This window comes from Hordeum vulgare, chromosome 7H (genome assembly GCF_904849725.1).
Source record: "Hordeum vulgare subsp. vulgare chromosome 7H, MorexV3_pseudomolecules_assembly, whole genome shotgun sequence".
Lineage (NCBI taxonomy): Eukaryota > Viridiplantae > Streptophyta > Magnoliopsida > Poales > Poaceae > Hordeum > Hordeum vulgare.
The window spans coordinates 631,990,322-632,013,003 of record NC_058524.1 but is presented as its reverse complement, the minus strand read 5'-3'; the positions used below and the strand labels follow the sequence as shown (position 1 = coordinate 632,013,003).

Genomic DNA, 22,682 nt, shown 5'->3' with positions numbered 1-22,682 from the left:
GAAGAAATCAAGAAGAAGGAGGAGGAGGAGGAGAAGGATAGAAGGTCCTTGGCCTTCTCCTCCTCCTCCTCCTCCTCCTCCTCCTCCTCCTTCTTCTCTTCTTCTTCATCTCTTCTTCTTCTTTCTTTTCATTTTGCCTATTTCTTCTCCTCTTCTCCTCTTGTTGGAGCTAAATTACCTAATTATGTCTTTTTGAGCTAAATATTCCAATTATGTCATTTTAGAGGAAAACAAGGTAAGTATATAGTATTCATGAGCTAACCAAGGTTCTTATGCCATTTTGAGCTTATTATGGTATTTTGGAGCTAAATGGGCTAATTATGTCATTGTTGGGTTAATTAAAGCAAGGATAATATGAAAGAGGAGAAGAAAGAGGAGGAGGAGGAGAAGAAGAAGAAATCAAGAAGAAGGAGGAGGAGGAGGAGAAGGAGGAGGAGGAGAAGGATAGAAGGTCCTTGGCCTTCTCCTCCTCCTCCTCCTTCTTCTCTTCTTCTTCATCTCTTCTTCTTCTTTCTTTTGATTTTGCCTATTTCTTCTCCTCTTCTCCTCTTGTTGGAGCTAAATTACCTAATTATGTATTTTTTGAGCTAAATGGGCTAATTATGTCATTTTAGAGAAAAACAAGCTAAGTATATAATATTCATGAGCTAACCAAGGTTCTTATGCCATTTTGAGCTTATTATGGTATTTTGGAGCTAAATGGGGTAATTATGTCATTGTTGGGTTAATTAAAGCAAGGATAATATGAAAGAGGAGAAGAAAGAGGAGGAGGAGGAGAAGAAGAAGAAATCAAGAAGAAGGAGGAGGAGGAGGAGAAGGAGGAGGAGGAGAAGGATAGAAGGTCCTTGGCCTTCTCCTCCTCCTCCTCCTATCCTCCTCCTCCTCCTCCTTCTCCTTCTCCTCCTCCTCCTTCTTCTCTTCTTCTTCATCTCTTCTTCTTCTTTCTTTTCATTTTGCCTATTTCTTCTCCTCTTCTCCTCTTGTTGGAGCTAAATTACCTAATTATGTCTTTTTTGAGCTAAATATTCCAATTATGTCATTTTAGAGGAAAACAAGCTAAGTATATAATATTCATGAGCTAACCAAGGTTCTTATGCCATTTTGAGCTTATTATGGTATTTTGGAGCTAAATGGGCTAATTATGTCATTGTTGGGTTAATTAAAGCAAGGATAATATGAAAGAGGAGAAGAAAGAGGAGGAGGAGGATAAGAAGAAGAAATCAAGAAGAAGGAGGAGGAGGAGGAGAAAGAGGAGGAGGAGAAGGATAGAAGGTCCTTGGCGTTCTCCTCCTCCTCCTCCTCCTCCTCCTCCTCCTCCTTCTTCTCTTCTTCTTCATCTCTTCTTCTTCTTTCTTTTCATTTTGCCTATTTCTTCTCCTCTTCTCCTCTTGTTGGAGCTAAATTACCTAATTATGTCTTTTTTGAGCTAAATATTCCAATTATGTCATTTTAGAGGAAAACAAGCTAAGTATATAATATTCATGAGCTAACCAAGGTTCTTATGCCATTTTGAGCTTATTATGGTATTTTGGAGCTAAATGGGCTAATTATGTCATTGTTGGGTTAATTAAAGCAAGGATAATATGAAAGAGGAGAAGAAAGAGGAGGAGGAGGAGAAGAAGAAGAAATCAAGAAGAAGGAGGAGGAGGAGGAGAAGGAGGAGGGGGAGAAGGATAGAAGGTCCTTGGCCTTCTCCTCCTCCTCCTCCTCCTCCTCCTCCTTCTTCTCTTCTTCTTCATCTCTTCTTCTTCTTTCTTTTCATTTTGCCTATTTCTTCTCCTCTTCTCCTCTTGTTGGAGATAAATTACCTAATTATGTCTTTTTTGAGCTAAATATTCCAATTATGTCATTTTAGAGGAAAACAAGCTAAGTATATAATATTCATGAGCTAACCAAGGTTCTTATGCCATTTTGAGCTTATTATGGTATTTTGGAGCTAAATGGGCTAATTATGTCATTGTTGGGTTAACTAAAGCAAGGATAATATGAAAGAGGAGAAGAAAGAGGAGGAGGAGGAGAAGAAGAAGAAATCAAGAAGAAGAAGGAGGAGGAGGAGAAGGAGGAGGAGGAGAAGGATAGAAGGTCCTTGGCCTTCTCCTCCTCCTCCTCCTCCTATTCTTTTCTTCTTCTTCATCTCTTCTTCTTCTTTCTTTTCATTTTGCCTATTTCTTCTCCTCTTCTCCTCTTGTTGGAGCTAAATTACCTAATTATGTCTTTTTTGAGCTAAATGGGCTAATTATGTCATTTTAGAGAAAAACAAGCGAAGTATATAATATTCATGAGCTAACCAAGGTTCTTATGCCATTTTGAGCTTATTATGGTATTTTGGAGCTAAATGGGCTAATTATGTCATTGTTGGGTTAATTAAAGCAAGTATAATATGAAAGAGGAGAAGAAAGAGGAGGAGGAGGAGAAGAAGAAGAAATCAAGAAGAAGGAGGAGGCGGAGGAGAAGGAGGAGGAGGAGAAGGATATAAGGTCCTTGGCCTTCTCCTCCTCCTCCTCTTCCTCTGTTATGACCAGCTTGGCCTATGGCCGGCGTAGGCCCATTGGGCGTTAATATTAGCGGCTTGGCCCGCAAGTTATCTTAGGTAAATTACTTTAGGAAAGTTATCTTAGGCTCGAGTTCGCTAAGCTGAACTTCACCACTTACGGCGGCGCGGAAGACCCCCTCAACTGGCTCAACCAGTGCGAGCAGTTCTTTCGGGGGCAGCGGACGCTCGCGTTGGATTGCACCTGGCTCGCGTCCTATCATCTCCGTGGTACTGCCTAGACTTGGTACTATGCCCTCGAGCAGGACGAGGGCGGCATGCCACCGTGGGACCGCTTTCGCGAGCTCTGCCTTCTCCGGTTTGCCCCCCCATCCGTGGCAGCCGACTGGCAGCCCTCGGCCGCTTACCGTTTACCTCAACGGTCCAGGACTACGCCGACCGATTCCAAGCCCTGGCATGCCACGCGCCAGGCATATCCGCGTCTCAGCGCGCTGAGCTCTTTGTGGGTGGCCTACCGGACCATATTCGCGTGGATGTCGAGCTCCGGGAACACCCCGACCTTCAGTCCGCCATGTACTACGCCCGGGCCTTCGAGCAGCGGGCCTAGGCACTGTAGCAACCGCCCGGACGGGGCGGCCGCCAGCTCAGTCGACCCATGCCGGCCCTTCCAGCATCGGGCCGGCCTCCGCCAGCCGCAACGGCCGCACCTCCGGCCGCCACACGGACCTTCCGCAGGTTGTCCCCGGCCGAGCAGCAGGAGCGTCGACGTCAGGGTCTCTGCTTTAACTGCGATGAGCCCTACACGCCGACACATGTCTGCCCCCGCCTCTTCTACTTGGAGACGGTCGACTACACCGAGGCGGACGAGACGAACGATGCACCAGACTCGGCCGCAGATTCTACGGCGACGGCCTGCGTCGTCTCTCTCCACGCCCTCGCCGGCATCCGCCATGAGCGGACCATGTTGCTGCCCGTGACAATCCATGGCGAGCAGCTGGTCGCCCTGCTGGATACGGGCTCCACTCATAACTTCCTGCCCGAGGCAACCATGCGTCGTCTAGCTATTCCGACCACGGGCGGGGAGCGCCTTCGGATCACGGTGGCCAACGGTGACCGCCTCCAGTGTCATGGACTCGCCCGCGACGTTCCCATCACCATCGGGGGCGAACACTTTTCCATTAGCTGTGCCGGCATCGACCTCGGCTGTTTCGACTTCATCCTCGGTGTGGACTTTCTCCGGACCCTCGGGCCCATCGTGTGGGACTTCGACGCCCTCACGATGACATTCTGGCGGCTGGGACGCCAAATTGGCCTTGGCCTCCTCCTCCTCCTCTTTATGTCCTTTTTGAGCTAAATTACCTAATTATGTCTTTTTTGAGCTAAATTACCCAATTATGTCTTCTTGGAGCTAAATTGGCTAATTATCTCATTTTAGAGGAAAACAAGCTAAGTTTGGAGGAGAAACTTACCGTAGTGCTCATCAAGGAGGAGAAACACCACGGTTGCTCGCGCCGGCTTCGTTTGGAGACGGTTGCCCTGGAGAAGGGTCGTGCGATGCCGCTCGGGAGTTATTCTGCAGAAAAGATATTTTGCAATGTCTCAGTTAGCATGATGACACTCAATTATTAATACTAGTTTATAATGAAACTCACCGTGCCAATCGAAGAGAAGACGGGCATCGGCGGAGGGACTTGACCGCTCTTCTCGCACAGACCCTGAAGAGTGGGTCGTATTAGTTAGTATTGAAACAGACATTACACACATGATTTGGCTAATGTGAAAAAAAACATACCACAAAAAGCTCGTACAGGGCCCGTTGACCCGCCTCATTCCGGGCCCTCTCCTCCTCAAGCAATCGTGTCGTGCTCTGGTCCCTCTCATCAAGAGCAGCCTGAAGAGCAGCCTGGCTTGCCAATCTCTCTTTCTCAAGAGCAGCCTGGTTTGCCGCTCTCTCTTTCTGAAGAGCAGCCTGAAAAACCATTCCTCGTTACCACAGTAATGATCTATGGTGACACACATAATGAAATGGATGAAAGTGTTCTTAGTCCGTACAACTAACCTCGATGGCAAGTTCGACTGGCCGTGGACGACGCGTTATCTCAGGACAGTTGCTCGACTGGCGCGCCTTGATCTCCGGAAGAGTGAGTGGACAACGTATTATCCCATCTCCAATGGCTATCGAGCCATGGGGCCTCCCGCCACCAGATATCATCACCAGCTCTGGATCCAAAGGTTCCTGGCTAGGGTTAAAGTCATCCCCTTTCGTAGCCTTCCCCGCGTCCCTGTATGCCACGAGCTTCTGGTGGGATGATATGTTGGTGAAGTTACTAGGATCATCCATGTCAGACTCAGAGAATGCCTTCGCCTTCTTGTACGAGGCAGTATGGGCCATGCCATAAAGGTCGTACAAGTGTGGCATCTCAGTCTTATTGTGATGCGCCTAAAAGAGAGGAACAAAATATTAGCATAAGAATGAATTGCATGAATCATGAAGCAAATCACATACCCAGTTTCGTCCAAACTGAAGTAAGTTGGCGCTGCCTTGATGGTGTGGCACACCAACCATTTGGCTACGCCGATCCTTCGCATTATCGTGGACGGCTCGCCAGCTGCCTGTGCACCACTCATCAACCGACGCTTCCCAACAATCCATCTTATCCGCACACCATCTCGGGGGCACCTGTAAGTTATTAGAAAGAATTTTCAGCGCTACGCCTATGAATGAAATCAAGAAAACTACGTAGAAGGACTTAAGAATAGGTAATTACCTTCATGTATTGCTCCTTCTTCAGAAACTTTCCACGGCAATCCTTCTTCTCCTTCTTAATACCACGCGTGGCGTAGTAATCTCGAATAGCCTGCGGCCGAGCCTCGTGGCGCAAGTTCTGTAGTAACCGCCTACACTCGACCTCGAGAACCCTGGCCGCCGCCTCCTCATATCCATCCTCACACCTATAGAAGGTCTGCAATCAAACGTGAAAACACCGATTAGTACCATAATTAGATATATTGTTAATTTTAGATTATGTAAAAGGATAATTTACCCAAAAGCTCCTGATCACCATCTCGGCCCTCGTGTGGCACAAGAAACCATCTATAATCTCCTCCGGCGGGGCCTGTGCAGCCTGGTAGTGCTCCCAGGTAAATCCTAGTGTAGGAACCTGACCCTCACCAGGCAACGTGACAAACCCCGGGAAATTTGTCCGGAAAGCACACCAAGGACGGAGTTCGGCCTACTGACTCCAAGAGGGTGTACCCATCCCCTGCAGTATGATAAGGTCAGCGCATTAGATATTTGAACAAACTTGAAGGCAAAAGCTAAAAAAAGGGTAAATGTACTTACCTATCTCCTTCAGGTTTAATCACCGGCCTCTGCTCGCGGGTAGCCGGGGCGACCGGGAGACGTGTACTACCATGCTTGTACATGGTAGCCGGGGCCCCGTCCACCTGCACATCGCCCTCGCTATCCGTAATCTCATCCCCGCCATCCCCGCCCCCTGAGCCACCCGGACCCTCGGTCCAATCCGGCAACTCGGTACGATCCGGCCAAGGCTCCCATCCGGACCTCTCCACGTCGGGTGAAGCCTCCGGAACCGTAGTCTCCTCCGGCTGCTCCTGGGCTGAGTGCACCTCGACCCGAGGCTGCTCCTGGACCGGAGTCTCATGGGAAGAATGCCCGTGAACACCAGGCTCCTGGACCGGAGTCCCCGTAGCCTCCTCCGCAAATGGGTCGACCATACTAGTCCTATGCTCGGGTGAATGAGCTGGTGGTGGTGGCGAGGACGGCTCAACAGTCCTCCTGGATCTTCCGCGGCCACCACCTCTCCCTGTACCCTTCCCCTTCTTCCCTACCCGACCAGCACCTCTCCCAGCGGGCAATGCCGCCGACGAAGAAGAACCCACGTCTGGTGTCGAAAGACTGTCTGCCAAGGCTCTACGGAGAGATAGGGGTGGAATGGAAGTACCACCCCTCGTGCGGGGCGCCCGGGAAGAACCCGTCGAGCGATCTGGACCCGCGCCCACCATCTTTCAACACCTGCCATGATAAAGATTAAAAGAAATTAGTACAACATAAAAAAATTGAATGACTGACATGAATAATAATATGTACATGAATAATAAAGATTAAAATATATATAATTTAAGTTGTGAATCTTACAAACTAATAATCATCATCAATAAATGCATCATCATCATCACTATCACGCATGTCTTCATGAATGACGTGCTCATCGGGTTCAACGGCGTGAAGTTGTGAAATGCCTTCCTTTAATCGTTGAAGCATTGACAGGTCATCCGCATCAGTAACCTCTACGAGTTCCAGGTCTTCTGGTTCCGGCTTAGGGCTGGAGTCGGATTCATTGTCGCTGTCTACTTCCATGTTCTTGGATGAAGCACGGCGGTTCTTGAAACCTTTCTTGGAAAGACGTGTTTCTTGGAAGAATTCTCCATCATATGTGTCTGGGTTAATGTGAGGTTCATAATCCTGTTCATTTGGGAGAGGTGGTCTGACATGTGGCGGCACTTCATAAACAACATACCAACCTTCCAGATTCTTATCCATTTGGCATGCCCACGGTAGGTAGAAAACTTGGGTCGCCTGTTGAGCCGTAATATAGACATCGGGAACATCTAAATGGGTGTTTGGATTGATTTCGACTAGTCCTATATGTTCATGAGTCCTTCTAGGTTCCTTCGGCTGGAACCAATAACATTTGAAGACTACTACGTTCGTTGGGTTTTCACCATAGAATTGAAGTTCATAAATTGCTTCAACTCTTCCATAATACTCGATAACACCTTCGCCGATAGCAGAGACACCACAATTTGTAGATTTCCGGTCGGGCATAGATAGCTCTTTGCCAAAGGTACGAAAGAGATACCCGTTGATGTTGTATTTCTCAAATGAACAGACCTTATAGTCAAAACCATTAGTGACTTGTCTCAATTCGGCGTCCATAGACTCTGAATTAGCCTACAAGTTTAATACGAAACGGTTGTTGCATTAGCCGCAAGTTAGACCAAGAATGAAATGGTCCATTATTGATAATTACCGTTTGTTTGAACCAAGAGATAAAACCGGGATAGCCGCCTCCTGTCTTTGACAGAAGCTCATACTCTTCGACGGAATCATTTTCGATCACCGCTCCATCCAAGAATTTGACGACGTAACGGCTGTTTGAAATATCCGGGAATAAGAGCAGTTCAAATGAATTAGAAGTTACGGGAAAATGTGCCGAGAACTCACTCGATGTACGGCCGCACTTCTGTTAGGTTGTTGAAGATATACAACGAAATGTTCTGCCATTCTTCGATATCCAACATTATTGGTTTCGAAGCACCGGCTGGTGTGAGCTTCCCTTTGAATAGGCTGAGGTTGGACCCACCTTTTTTAGGGTCTCCATCATTGTGCCGGGGCTTCGGATTATGCAAATGATGATTTTTGGCTTCGTAGTGTGCTGTCACAAAGTTTGCCACCTCCTCAGTAATGAATGCCTCAGCCATCGATGCTTCAATTCTACGCTTATTTTTACATTTAGCTCGAAGGGTGTTCTGCATCCTCTCAGTTGCAAAGCACCAACGATTTTGCACGGGCCCACCCAATCTTGCCTCGGTCGGTAGATGTAAAATCAAATGCTGCATTGGATTAAAGAAGCCCGGTGGAAAGATCTTCTCTAACTTGCACAACAACTCCGGTGCAAACTCCTCCATGTCTTCTACCACGCCAGGCGACAATTCTTTCGCACAAAGAACATGGAAGAAATAGCTCAGCTCCGCCAGTACTAGCCATTCATCCTCAGGAATAAAGCCACGTAACATCACCGGCATTACCCGCTCTAGCCATATGTGCCAATCATGACTCTTGAGACCAAAGATTTTTAATTTTTCAAGACTCGCTCCCCTCTTTAGATTCGCTGCATACCCATCGGGGAACATCAAGTGCATTTTGACCCACAAGATAATTTCCCTCATAGCTGGCCTTCCAAGATTGAACCAGGCCTTTGGCTTCGACCACTTCTGCTTTCCTTTGCCTTCTCGCATGTTTTGTAACGGTCTATGACATAGTGTCTCTTGATCGACTCTAGCCTTAATATTATCCTTTGTCTTCCCATCTATGTCGAACAATGTACCAAAAATAGCCTCTCCGATATTCTTTTCAGTGTGCATCATGTCGATATTGTGTGGAAGAAGGAGGTCTTTGAAGTAAGGCAGATCCCAGAAGCATGGCTTGTGAGTCCAGGCATGTTTTGAATTATACCCCTTGAAATACCCTAGACGCTCTGGATCAGGCTCGAGGGCGTTTAACTGATCCAGGATCTGTTGGCCTGTGAACGCATGTGGTGCCAAGTTTTTGACAACTTTACCTTTGGTAAAGTTCTTCTTGTCTTTTCTGAACTGATGGTCAGGATCCAGGAACTGTCTATGCAAGTCAAAGCAAGAATACTTCCGACCCTCCTTCAACCAAAGAAACTGAAGAGCTGCCTTGCATTGGGGGCACGGGAACCTTCCATGCACACACCATCCACAGAATAGCGCATACGCTGGCAAGTCATGCATAGAGTACATGTACCACACATGCATTTTGAAGTTTTCTTTTCTAGCGGCATCGTATGTCTTGACCCCATTTTCCCAAGCTTCTTCCAATTCATCCTTAAGCGGTTGCAGGTACACATTCATATTCTTCCCCGGATAATTGGGCCCTGGAATTATCAACGTCAGAAATATGTTCTTTCTTTGCATAATCTGCCCGGGGGGGGGGAGATTCAGTGGAATGACAAATACAGGCCAACAACTGTATTGGGTTGCCGTCATGCCGAAGGGATTAAAACCATCCGTGACGGCGCAGACTCGAGGATTCCTTGGATCTGCCGCTTTATCCTGATGCAATCCATCGAAATTTTTCCACGCTTCCCCATCCGATGTGTGTACCATCATCTTATTCCCATCCGCATCTAGTTCGGTTCTTTTGCCCAATTTGTGCCATGTCATCTGTCTGGCTGTCTCTTCGACCATGAAAAGACGTTGAAGTCTTGGTACGATTGGCATATACCGAAGAACACTAACTGCGATTTTGGTCTGCCTCTTCTCACCCATACCGTTGTCTACCACAAGATACCTGCAAGACCCGCAATTGGGACAATAGTCCAAGTGTGCATACTCCTTCCTAAATAAGACACATCCTTTCTCACATGCATCTATCTTCTCATAGGGCATCTTAAGTACACGAAGTATTTTGTCCGACTGGTACAGGTTTGCAGGCATGACATGGCCTTTGGGTAGGAAACGTCCAAATAGTGTCATCATCGCGTCGTAGCATTCTCTTCCCAAGTTGAACTGAGCCTTCAGAGCCATTAGGTTTGGTTAAAATATGCCAAATTCCCCCAAATACACAAATAAAACCCAACCATACATGTCCACCAATTATATCTTCTAAATCATCTACACTAACAATCCACCCTTCTCCCCCAAAAGGAGATTTTAGTAAATAACCAAATATAACACTGGGACTAAGGGTCTTGTGCAATTGCATCCAGCTGACAGAGCTCGGTGTGCTCATGGAGAGGACGTTTTGAAGACTCCAACATTTCATAAAAGGCCTTTGCAGATTCCTCCATCTCATCTTCTGAATCCCGAGCATCATCAAAGTCTTGCACCATGTCTTCAATCCCAGTACCATGCTCGTCCGTGCGACGACGGACCACCTCAGCTCTTGTGCGTTGTATAGACTCACCATGAAATGTCCACACCGTATAATTAGGCTTAAAACCCCTCCTCTGCAGGTGTTTAATCATTACAGCCTCTGTCGTCTTTTTATAGTTGTCGCATCCAGGACAGGGGCAATAGTTTCTTTCCTGGCCATTTGCGAATGCGGCTTTCAAAAATTCCTTTGTTTTTAAAAACCATTCTTTCGTCATCTCTTTCTGACTAGGGTGACCGGTATACATCCACGCACGATCACTCATCTTGCGTAGCTACTAAAGACAGAAGAAATATATTTATATATAATTTAGCATTTATATTCATCTTTCGCCATTTTTATTACGTCCAGGCAACCTACACGCTAATAGGTAAAGATAGGTCCTAATCCCACCCGAGTATGTGTAGATTGGGTTCATTTTCCCATGCTCTGCTCCAGATCCAACGCAAAATTTCGACAGCACCTCCCCGCTGTTCTCCTGATACACGTCTCCGCAATAAACAGAGAGGATGTGCATCCGGAGAACAACAGGGAGGCACTGACGAAATTCCGCATCGGATCCAGAGCACAGCATACGGGAAAACGAACCCAATCTACACATACTCGGGCTGTCCATGGATAATGTTGGACAATTCGAAAGGATGGCGGTTATAAATATGCAAAGACATGCATATTTATAGATGTCGCCCTTTCGAACGGGAGACGCATACTGGTCACGCATACTGATAAATTAATTGAATTACCTAAATCTAGAAAGTTGCATCCGGAAACCGAGCCACAGTAAATGAAGGGGCGGGGAGGAGATGAAATTTGTACTGACCCACGAATGCAGGGGCGGAGCTCGTACAACAATTACCTAATTATGTTGGAGCTAAATTACCTAATTATGTCTTTTTTGAGCTAAATGGGCTAATTATCCCATTTTAGAGGAAAACAAGCTAAGTATATAATATTAATGAGCTGGGTTATGTCATTGTCCTATACTACTTCTTTTCTTCTTCTCCTTCTTATTTTTGTCTTCTCCTCCTCCTCCTCCTCTTCTTCTTCTTCTTCTTCTCCTCCTCCTCCTCTTCTCCTCTTCTCCTCCTCCTCCTCTTCTCCTCCTCCTCCTCTTCTTCTTCTTCCTATTCTTTCTATTAAGCAGGTCCAGAAGTTGCCCTTTTGGTCCAGAGGACTTTCCAGGTTACCTATACTACTTTTCAGGTTATGTCATTGTTGGGTTAATTAGCCCATTTTGCCTATTTCTTCTCTTCTTCTCTTCTTCTTCTCTTCTTCTTTTCTTCTTCTTTTCTTCTACTAAATCTACTAATTAACTAACAGAATCTACCACTAAAACTACTAATTAACTACTAATCTACCACTAAACTACCTACTAAATCTACTAATTAACTAACAGAAACTACCTACTAAATCTACTAATTTATTCTTCTTCTTCTTCTTCTTATTTTATTTTTTCTTTTTTCCTCTTATTCTTCTTCTCCTTCTTCTTGTTTTCTTCTTCTCTTCTTCTTCTTCTTCTTCTTCTTCTTCTTCTTCTTCTTCTTCTTCTTATTTTCTTTTTTCCTCTTATTCTTCTCTTCCTCTCCTATTTTTCTTCTTCTTCTTCTTCTTGGTTCTTCTCCTTCCCTTCCTTTTCCTTCTTCTTCTTTTCCTTCTTCTTCTTATTTTTTTCTTCTCCTTTCTCCTTCTTCTTCATCTCCTTTCTCCTTCTTCTTCTTCTTCTAAACCTAAACTAACTAAACCTAAACTAAAACTGAAACTAAAACTAAAACTAAACTAAAACTGAGACTAACCTAACTAAAACTGAAACTAACCTAACTAAATCTGAAACTAACCTAACTAAAACTGAAACTAACTAAACTAAAACTGAAACTAACCTAACTAAACCTAAACTAAAACTGAAACTAAAACTAAACTAAAAGTAAGAACTAATTAAACAAAAACTATTAAAAAAAAGAAGAAACAGAAACTTACCAGGGGGAGGAGGGCCGCAGGGGGAGGAGGGCGGCGGTGGAGGAGGGTGCAGGGCGGCGGTGGGGTGGGGGGTGGCGTCGGCGGCGGCAGCGGCGGGGGCGCAGGGAGGAGGAGGAGGGCCGCAGGGGGGGCGCAGGGCGGCGGTGGGGTGGGGAGGTGGGGGTGGGGGTGGCGTCGGCGACGGCGGCGGTGGGGCGGCGGCGGCGCTGGGGGCCGGGGGCTGCTGCGGCGGCGTTGAGGGGCTGCGGCGGCGCTGAGGGGAGAGCAGTGAGAGAGAGTGCGTGGGAGAGAGGAGAGAGGTGGGGCGCGCGGCGACCGTTAACGTTTGGGGGGTCCATCCCCTTTGCCGTCTGCCACGGACGGCAAAGCTAGTCAGGCAGACGGCAAAGGGGTAGGTGGGGCCGGGGTGGGATGGGGAGAGAGGAGGGGTGGGGTGGGATAGCTTTGCCGTCTGCCATCCCTACCTTTGCCGTCTGATGACAGACGACAAAGAGGTGGCTGATGGCAAATATGTATTTTGCCATCAGCCTCCTCTTTACTGTCTGTTTTTTTGCCAACACACGGTAAAGAGGTTCTTCGCCGTCTGCTGGCTGATGGCAAAGATTTGGCAGACGGCAAATATAGGAATTCCAGTAGTGCTAGGCGCATCCTAGGGGCGCGCCTGCGGGGCTCGTGGCCCACTAGCAGCGTATCTTCAGTTGATTCTTTCTCTGATATTTTTTATATATTCCATAAAAAATTCTCATAACTTTTCAGGTTAGTTCGAGAAATTTTATTTCTGCACAAAAACAACACCCTGACAGTTGTGCTGAAAACAGCGTCAGTCCGGGTTAGTTTCATTTAAAACATGCAAATTAGAGTCCAAAACAAGGGCAAAAGAGTTTGGAAAAGTAGATACGATTGATGACGTATCACAGGGCAAGATCACAATCAAGCTGGAATCGGGCTCTCAGTGCCGCAATAGCCAGGCCTGGCAGCTATCCGCGAAAGAGGGACACATACTTGTCTATGGCTGCTTATGTGATTGGCTCACCCTCTTCAACAACACCCATGCACTCGCAGAGTAACCTCTCAGCAAGCATCGCGATTGGCTTGCAGCCTGGGGCTGCTGCGTATCAGGTTCGGTCCAGTTGCACCTGCTAAGGTCTTCCTCCTGGTAGTTGGCAGTCTTGGCAGAGTTGAATCGGGATCGCTGGAGGGGAGTACCAAAAGCTTGGACAGTGTTGGAGCTCGCCGCATCCTGACCTTCCTCACGAGCACACACTTCAACAGAAGCAATCGTGTGGGTGCAGCAGCTTGCCAAATCTTGGCCCCCCGTACGAGCAAACGCTTCAACAACATAAAACAAGGGTGTGCTGGGGCTTGGTGGCATCGAGCCAGCACGCTACTGCAGCCATGCTGGAGAGGACCACCCTGGAGGCCCCGGGAGCGTGGTCTGGTCCTACACGTACAACCGGAAAGCGGCGTCGTCTGATGAGATCGTCGAGGCTCGCCGGTGCTCGTCGTCGTCGCCGGCGGTGCCACGGGACTGGTGGGTGGAGGACCTGTGCGAGCTGGACGTGGAGCTCTACAAGCGCGTCATGGCGGCGGTCAAGTCCAGGGGGGATAGGCTGCCTCCCGATGTCGTCGGGGAAGCTCTCAGGGCCTACGCCGCGAGGTGGCTCCCCGAGAGTTGCCGGCGCGGCGACACCCCGGCAGATGACGACGATGCTTGCGCCTTGGAAGTGCTCGAGACCATCGTGTGGCTCATGCCGTCCGACGACGACGGGTCGTCGCCGTGCGGCTGCTCGTGCCAGTTCCTCCTGAACCTGCTGAAGCTCGCCGTCCTGGTAGGGGCAGGGGAGCTGCTGAGGGAGGAGCTCCTGGACAGGATCGTCCTGCAGGTGCACGATGCATCGGTGAACGATCTAATGATACCGGCCAAGCCGCCGGCGCAGACTGCCTACGACGTCGACCTGGTCGAGGCGCTGGTCGGCCGGTACACGCGGCGCGCCGGAGTGGACGGCATTGACAGGGAGGATGTGTTCGAGTCGAGACCAACGTGGAGGCAGACGGCCCTTCCTTGCCGGCGCTGTGCAAGCTCGTCGATGGGTACTTGACCGAGGTCGCCGCCGACCCGAACCTGCCGGTTTCGAGCTTCGTCGGGGGCTGTCGACCTCCATGCCGGAGTCGGCCAGGCCATCGCACGATGCCCTGTACACCACCATTGATGTCTTCCTCAAGGTACATTACATCTGATCTCATGCACGATTGTTTGCCACGAAAATTGGTGTTGATTCTCTTGTGTCAAGAGAATCGCGCTGTATGTTTTCAACTTTTGATGATCTTGACATGAAAAATGCTGTGGATTCTTCTCGTCAGATGCACCCGAATCTATCCAAGGTGGAGAAGAGGAGCCGATGGACGTGAAGAAGCTGTCCAAGGAGGCGAGCATCCACGCGGCGCAGAACGACCGCCTCCCGCTGCGCGTGGTTGTGCAGGTGCTCTTCTTCGAGCAGACGCGCGCGGCGGCGGCGGGGAGCGCGAGCGCGGCGCTCCTGCTGGCCGCCGCCGGCGACGTCAACGCGCACCTGGAACTGGACGACGACGACTGCTGGAAGAACCGCGCGCTGGCGCTGGCGCTGTCGGAGCCACCGACCCCGTCGGCGGCCCTGAGGAAGCAGATCGGGAGCATGAGCCTGAAGCTGGTGGGCGAGGACCGCCGCCGCGCCGAGGACGTCGTCAGCGACGGGCGGCGGCTGGCGAGGAGCGCCAGCATCGCGAACCAGAGCAGCAGGATGTCGCTGTCGTCGCGGTCGCGGCGGATCTTGCGACCGGTAAAATTGATGAATGTATATTTTAAAATATGTCTACCCACATCCGTATATAGTCTTATAGAGAAACCTCTAAAAAAGAATTGTATTTAAGAACAGAGAGAACACTTGTTAATCCCTGCATCTATCTCTTGCTTATTTTTATTTTCTCGAGGGGTGCTTGCTTGCATCTATTTTGTACAAGATGATGAGATGCATGCGGCTGGCGGCCCAATCAAGGAAACGACAAGATATACACAGGCAGCAACTTTGGCTGCTTGTATACAGCTCATACAACATTAACAAACATTTAAATTATGCATACCATGTGAGGACTCATATAGCATTTGCAAATATTTTAAATTACCCAAACCATTCATAAAGGTACAAATATTGATGGTTTGATGTTGGTACAAGCTCTAGTGGAGTATTACACAACAGACATCTTGAAAAGAAGCCAAAAAACATACCAGAGTAATTAAGAGACAAGACAATTATTTCCACATTCATGTCTAGCTTGTACCAACAATACCAATTTTTTTTATTCTGATGGTGGAAATTTCAATCTTCTGTGGGATTGTACCCTAAAAGCTGATTGGCTTCTCAAGCAACAGAGATATCCGATTCTTAAGTATTGCTGAGTCTGTGTACCCATCAATTTCCTTATACATTGTTTCCATCATTCGCGCAAGATTTATTACACGGACTAGCAGTGAAGCTGGTATATCTGTCCTGTTGAGATATTCCTTGTTCATGTCCTTCCATGCATTTTCCACAACGTCCCAAAGCACTTCACTTGCCTCCTCTTTTGTTGTTCCGTACTCTTTCATGTGCCAAGTTACAGCAGTGGCAACATTGTTTCTTTCTGTTTCAAACTACAATATGCATATATTTTATTAGGATTTAATAAATGAAATTACGCATTGTCATATATTTTGTGTCCAAATTTCACAAGACTTTGCATTTCAAACTGAAATCAACTATAAAATTAATAGAACATTACCTCATGCGCAACAATGTCATCCATTAGTCGGGATACAATACAAGAATCCTTGACAATTGGAGGAAATGTAGACATCCATTCTAGAACCTCCTTTGTAACATTTTCTTCAAATACAACAAGCGCGGTGCAATTAATAGCCCAATAAAAGCACGTAATGAGCGTGACCTTCAAATGTTCCTCTACAGGTGGTATGTATTTGTTATCTCTCCAAACAATTTCAGTGACATAACCTTTGCATACCTCATTAATCTACAAGAAACATAACTATTAATGCAAGAATACACTACAATAATTATAGAAGCACTAGAATAAATTATGTTTTGACTTCAATGTATTTCTCAAAATGATAGTAAAATAATCTTATTAGTGACTACGTCATCTGATCAAAACAATTTGTAAACTAGACCACGAAATTTCATACATTTATACATATTAGAAAGTCTTTAATGGCTTCATGAACTATATCCCTTGGTCCTAAGGAATTTAATAATTCAGGTGGTAACATTATAGATACTCTACATTTATCATACCATAGTATACATCTAGGTGCACATTCATCAAATATAAATTCTATATGGAAAACAGTTAAGTGGAATCCACAAGTATTTCTTATTTGTACATATTTTCCTAAGTTATATATTATTGTCGCGGAAAATAATGTAATCCACGATGCTCTTTAAGATAAGCTGATAAAAAACTATGGATTAACATGTTACAAGTACAATAACTTATCAAGATCATATGTAATATAATTTTCATCCAATACTGTAATTATTCGCTAAGATATTGGACAATGTGCATACTAAAGATGTGGCCATTTGTTTTCGAGAAAGGCATATCTTAGAAATGTTATATGTTTATACTTTACAAATAATGGTTGTTAGTATAGAGAATAGTGAAAATTAGAATTGAACATTTCAGGTTGCTTGGATGGAATGTATCTGATGTTGTTTTACTATAAGATGATATGTCCATGACCATGAGCAATTCTAGTGTTTTCAGTGACCATGTGTATTTTAACTACGATGATCGCTAATGATACAATAACATCGATACTTAGTACTGAATATACTACAGACGTTTTCCAAGATGATGGAAATATACTAATGAAGATGGGTGTTGTTCGGCCTAAAGAATACTATGGAAAGGAATAAAAATACATCCTAGTAAGAAGAAAACAAGCGCGTTCAAAACCTGCACGTGCATGTGATTGCGTTGGTAATCTCAGTGGACATGCAACCTGGGACTCCAAATTTTATGGAGGAGTAACGTATGCATGCAAGGTGATATGATACGATAAAATAGAAATCATATTTACTGATTTTTTTGGGATCGGTCAAGAAGATAAATGGCAGATATTTATTTCTCTTCTAGCCACGCAAGGAGCAGGCTCCTTGGCAAAGAAGTTGTGTACGTGTCCAACTCTCCTTGAAAGAAGTTGTGTACGTGTCCAACTCTCTTCGTGGAAATTGTTTTGTGCGTGAGTACCGTTGTCGAGATTGGTTTTCTCGTACTGAGCCGTAAGGTTCAAACCCTCTACTTCGTGTACATCGTGTGCTCGGGCGAGAGGTTGCTGCTACTGAAGATGGAGTGTCGTGAAAGATCGGGCCGCAACAATAGATCGGATGTCACATCGAGGTTCGGTCCACATCACAAGAGATAAGTGTATAATATTTTCATTTATAGGAGTTCCTATCATCAAAACTCCGATATAATAAAGGTTACATATGAAGGGAAATTTCCATGAAAAATCTGTCTAATTTTTGCGTGTCCATACAATTGTGCAAATTTCATCTTATGCACAAATTAGACATGTTACCGTTGCAAAATAACATGGAATGAAGGAGCCATTACACGAAGTTCATGTAAAATAAAAAAAACATCCATACTGAAAGAATGGCCCATATAATGTGACTGAATATCAATTTAAATTAATATAGAGTTGGAAACCTTACAATTTTTTTGATAAATTTGACATTTATGGTTGCTATGTCCTTCGGAAGTGCATTCTCTATCTCAATCATGGTACCAAACATAAATTGTGCATAGTCTTTGTAGTCTTCTCCGAGTTGTTCAATGTCATTTAGGTTCCACCTACGAGAATAAGTGTCATTTGTATTAGTAAATTGGAATATGTATATAGTAACATCATATTATCTAACATAAATTATATGCTCATAGATTGATTTTTTTTCAAAGGATTCTCCTAATGAAATGTAATATGTGAATAATTTTTATGGATCACATAACTTTTTTTTTTGTATTTAACTAGACCATAAGTTACTTTACATGCGAGGTGAAAACATTACAATATTAGCTTAGATCAAAATATATCTCGTAATTAGTCGAAAATACCTTTGCATGATGTCTGCGAAAGGTTGCAGCTCTTCCAATACACCATAGTTATCAAAAGTGTCATCGTATGGTGTAATTGTTGCTATAAACTTTGCTAGCAACTTTCTGGCCTTGGCATATTGTGGTTCATAGTACAATCCAAGTGCCCAAAAGTACGCTTCTACTGGTCTATGTCTTGCATAGAATAATTTTCTTGGTGATTCCAATCCATGATACCACCTTCGTGGGAAAAACCCGTTTATCAAGCATCATCATATTAACTATTCAGATAATGATCTAAATCCATGTATTTGGATAAATGATCACTAACTATGTCAACTCATATGACTTAAAAGAAACTACTTTTACAATCAATTTGATTACATATGGAAATGTGAAACTTACTCGCATATTTCCTTTACTTCTTCACGGTAAAGGCATTGGAGCAAATAAAAGTTAAGTTTTGCAAGTTCAAGTAGCATTACGTTGCATTCCTCCTTATCCTCCTGGTATAGAGGGATATATAGCCTGGACTCCAATATCTTCATCCTCCGAAAGGATGGTGTTTCAAGTGCATGTTTCACTTTATCTGCGAGTGGTTTTTCAAGGTGGCCAACCATCGATTTTAGGAGACCGGATGTTTTCCTCTGGGCATGTTTTAGAAATTGCTCATTTGGTGTGCCAAGATGAGATGCCTCATAGAGGGCAAGCAAAGATCGTACATCACTTTGTAAAGTGGCCTTAAAGTTTCCTTGGTTGTCCAAAAAGCTCTGGAAAACATCTATTAAAATGATAACCACGGATAAATGGTAAGTTTCCAAGTTCTACATAAAATTTCAATACATTTCAAAATCAACCAGTTGTTTAAAATATTGAAATATATGTTAATACTATTTCTATAATAGGTGGACAAGTAAAGTACTAGATAATAATCATGCAACTAATAGGTTGGTATACATGTTTTCTACATGCTAGTAAAAAATGTAAGTTATTGTGCCAACATCATATGACACTCCATAAGGAACCACATTTTTGCAATATCTTATGTGTAGCTTAGATAATGTTCTGGATTTTCTTCAGATACCTTGTGTATGCCTAATCAATTATTCATGTAATTAATTCCCATGCTTTATGATGGTTTACTATATACTTGCATTTATATAAAATTCATCTAAAAATGCCTAATGTTGATAAAACTACAACTGCAAACTACAAAATAGAAAATTCAGAAAATAGAAAAAAGAAACCTCATTTCCATAAGACAATTCAAACTTAGGAAAATTACATAAGTCGAACAAAAACCATTGGACAAATAATGTTGGATATGATGTGTATAATTATGGGAAAGAAAATTCCCATAGAATTAATATAGTGATTCAACATTCGAATATCTTTCTAGGTTAAATTTCTAGATATTGAAGTAGTGAAAGAAGTCTTATAAACCATTTCAATGCACATTAACAAAAGAAATTTCTATTGTGTTTGGTAGATCACAATTATCCCTATCAAAATAGATGACCATTTATTCAGCGCAAATTTGAAGTGCCCATTAGAGCATGTCCGCTAGCTCAATTCCAAATAAATCTAGAAAGTGCTAGACCTATATGTAATATATTCATTTGTTAGTGAGTGAAAAGTCTCAATATTAGAAAAATACAATCATCTCGAACAAAACATCAGTAGTGAATAACATTTTGGTTTTGGAATCATCAATGTTTTTTTATTTCATCAACGGAAGAACGTTTTATTTTGAGTGAAATTTATGAGCACATAGAAACCATGAATATCTCTTAAAGAGTTATCTTTTTGGGGGAAATTTCCTGAGTAATCATTTTAAAAATTCACTGGTCGCCACCAGAGACAATTTATTTCTCTTAGTTTGTCTATTTACCCTTGTGACAATCAAGTTATCACCCCTCAAAATATAAGATGAAAAAATGGGATCCCAAAAATGAGTTTGATGTAGTAGTCGTTTTAGGACATGTAGCAGGTAAGTCATCATATTTAGAAGAATAAAAAATATATCATAGAGTTTTCAAAAGTAACGTGTAGGAAAAATTTATTAGGAAAATTACCATAATGTAAAAGGTTTACAGACTCATAAAAATACAAATGAAATGAACTATGTTGTGAAGACGACGAAATTCATGAGTATAGTAACATAATAATGCAAGAAGAAACAATCTAGAACCAACAAACATTAATCAAGAATATATGTTGAATGTAAATACTCCAGCAATTTATCCTTTGAATTAGCTAGTATTTGATACATTCTTTGTGGCCATGTCTTATAAGAAGAGCTTGATGTATTAAGTGATTTGGAGCCATATTCACTAATACACCGAGTGAAAGTTAAAATATGTCGAGTGTCCATGTGGCGTGTAGTTGATGAGTAGAAGGAGTCACGGGGTACATAGAATGGTTTACCATGAGATATATGATGACGTTCTTGCCTCAGCAACCTGAACTGAAGGGATATGCCGAGGAGATTCTCATTGTCAAACTTGTGTGTGGAAAGTTTCTGCAGTTTCGAATCTATATCTACTTTGAAATGATATGAAACCCCGAGAAGCTGAAGCGCGTCGATCATCTTCAGTTCGGCCAATGGATCCGATAAGCCGAGTAACTTGTCCCTTGCTTCGAGTATTAGCTTGTCACGCCTTTCAATCATCCATTGTTTGGAGTTCTACAAGAGTGATCACATTGTTACACTAGAGAAGAACGTTACAGGAAAGTTGAGGTATGCGAAAACACACCGCTTATATATCCACCACATGAGAAACAAAAGGGACATTTTAAATTCATCTGAGCAGCTTTTATATGGGATGTAGCACATCACAATGAGACATGTTGGTGCCATGTCCCGAAACTGGACAAATTCAATAAAAATAGGTTTTTGTTCCTACAAAATAAGTATGCATGGTTACACATCTTGCCGTTAAACACTTGTACACTGTAACATTATTAACTGTTGTACTTGTCCTAGACTACCCCCTTCGTTTCTAAATATAAGTCTTTTAAGAGATTTTACTAGGTGTCTATATACAAAGCAAAATGAATGAATTTGTACTCTAAAATATGTCTATATACATCCGTATGTAGTCCAATAGTGGAACCTCTAGAAAGACTTATATTTAGGAACGGAGGGGGTATTTAGGATCCCACGACGCCAAGGCACCTGCGTGCCTGAATTGTAGGGCGATCGATTTCTCTCTCCTGGGTGTGTGTATATATATATATATATATATATATATATATATATATATATATATATATATATATATATATATATATATCCCTTGTAATGTGTAACAAGATTCAACAAGGAAAAAACTTATTCTCTCTACAAGGCCGTTGATTTTGGCCCAGAGCATGCATGCATGTATGTTGTAAGAAAGAGCGCACACACACACACTCACACACACATCAAGTGTAGGTACCTGATGAGTATGGGGTAGCGTAGGGTTTTTGATGAAGTAGTCCCCCCACACACTGAGTCGGTAATCGACCTCGTGTCGTCGCTCGTCCACCACCGTGTAGCCTTGGGCGATCACTCGATTGGCCGCCATCGCTTGATTTCCCTCTCTCTCTCTCTTTCTCTTCCTCTCCTTCTCTCTCTCACACACACTCTTTCTCTCTCACACACACGCTCACACAGACTCTCTCTCTCACACATACACACACACACTCACACTCACACACACAAACAAACTAATGCACTCAGCTTGAGACCTTACATGCACTAGTTGCCCGTGAACTGGGTGGTCTGCTTTCCCAATGTAGTAGGCACTATTTATAGATGCAAGTGCCTACACGCGTGCATGCTTCCAAGTAAGGACGTACTAGTTGTAACTACCCAAAGATACTTTGATCAGTACCAACAGGTGCCATGTGAACAGTAAGCACATATCTTATCTCACAGTTGCACTACACGATCCCCAATTAGCAGCATCTTATCGTATCTCCTATTCACATGGGCCTAATCTTCTACTCAGATGGCCTAATCTTCGCTAACATCGACCCACCCGGTCCGCGTTGTGAGCATCAATCCCACGTTATCATTCACTTCGTTCGCGGAGCAACTAGGAGTATTCGTTCCGGAGCCCCGCAGGGGTCACCTGGGGTGCACCGAGAGCGTGTCATTTGGTGCACCCTCAGCCGCTGTCACATGCCGTGCTCTGGACGCTCCCTCCAATTTTTTTTATTTGTTCACACGCGTTTTCGGTTAGAGGAGAAAGTGGCGTGAATGGAGGGGTAGTTTGGGAAGATTGGTTGTGAATCCGACCATGCGGGATTGCGGGTTACTCAATGAAAGAGCAGAGAAAAATATATGCCTTAATCAACGGAATGGAGAGAGTATGTGCTCATGAGGACCATCAAACTCAAGTC

At 44.3% G+C, this 22,682-nt stretch overlaps 1 protein-coding gene and 1 pseudogene across 1 annotated transcript; one reads left to right on the top strand and one right to left on the bottom strand.

The window, feature by feature from the left end:
* The first annotated feature begins 3,539 nt into the window (after positions 1–3,539).
* LOC123409637 lies at positions 3,540–15,361 on the top strand (annotated as a pseudogene).
* Positions 15,334–22,046, bottom strand: LOC123410916 (beta-eudesmol synthase-like). The gene is made up of 7 exons (XM_045103842.1): positions 21,734–22,046; positions 20,721–20,979; positions 18,699–19,074; positions 18,315–18,533; positions 17,915–18,053; positions 15,960–16,208; positions 15,334–15,831 (listed from the first exon to the last, which is right to left on the bottom strand). The coding sequence occupies exons 1-7, from the start codon at positions 21,860–21,862 to the stop codon at positions 15,541–15,543; spliced, it is 1,662 nt and encodes a 553-aa protein (XP_044959777.1). The 5' UTR covers positions 21,863–22,046; the 3' UTR covers positions 15,334–15,540.
* Between the last annotated feature and the right edge of the window lie 636 nt (positions 22,047–22,682).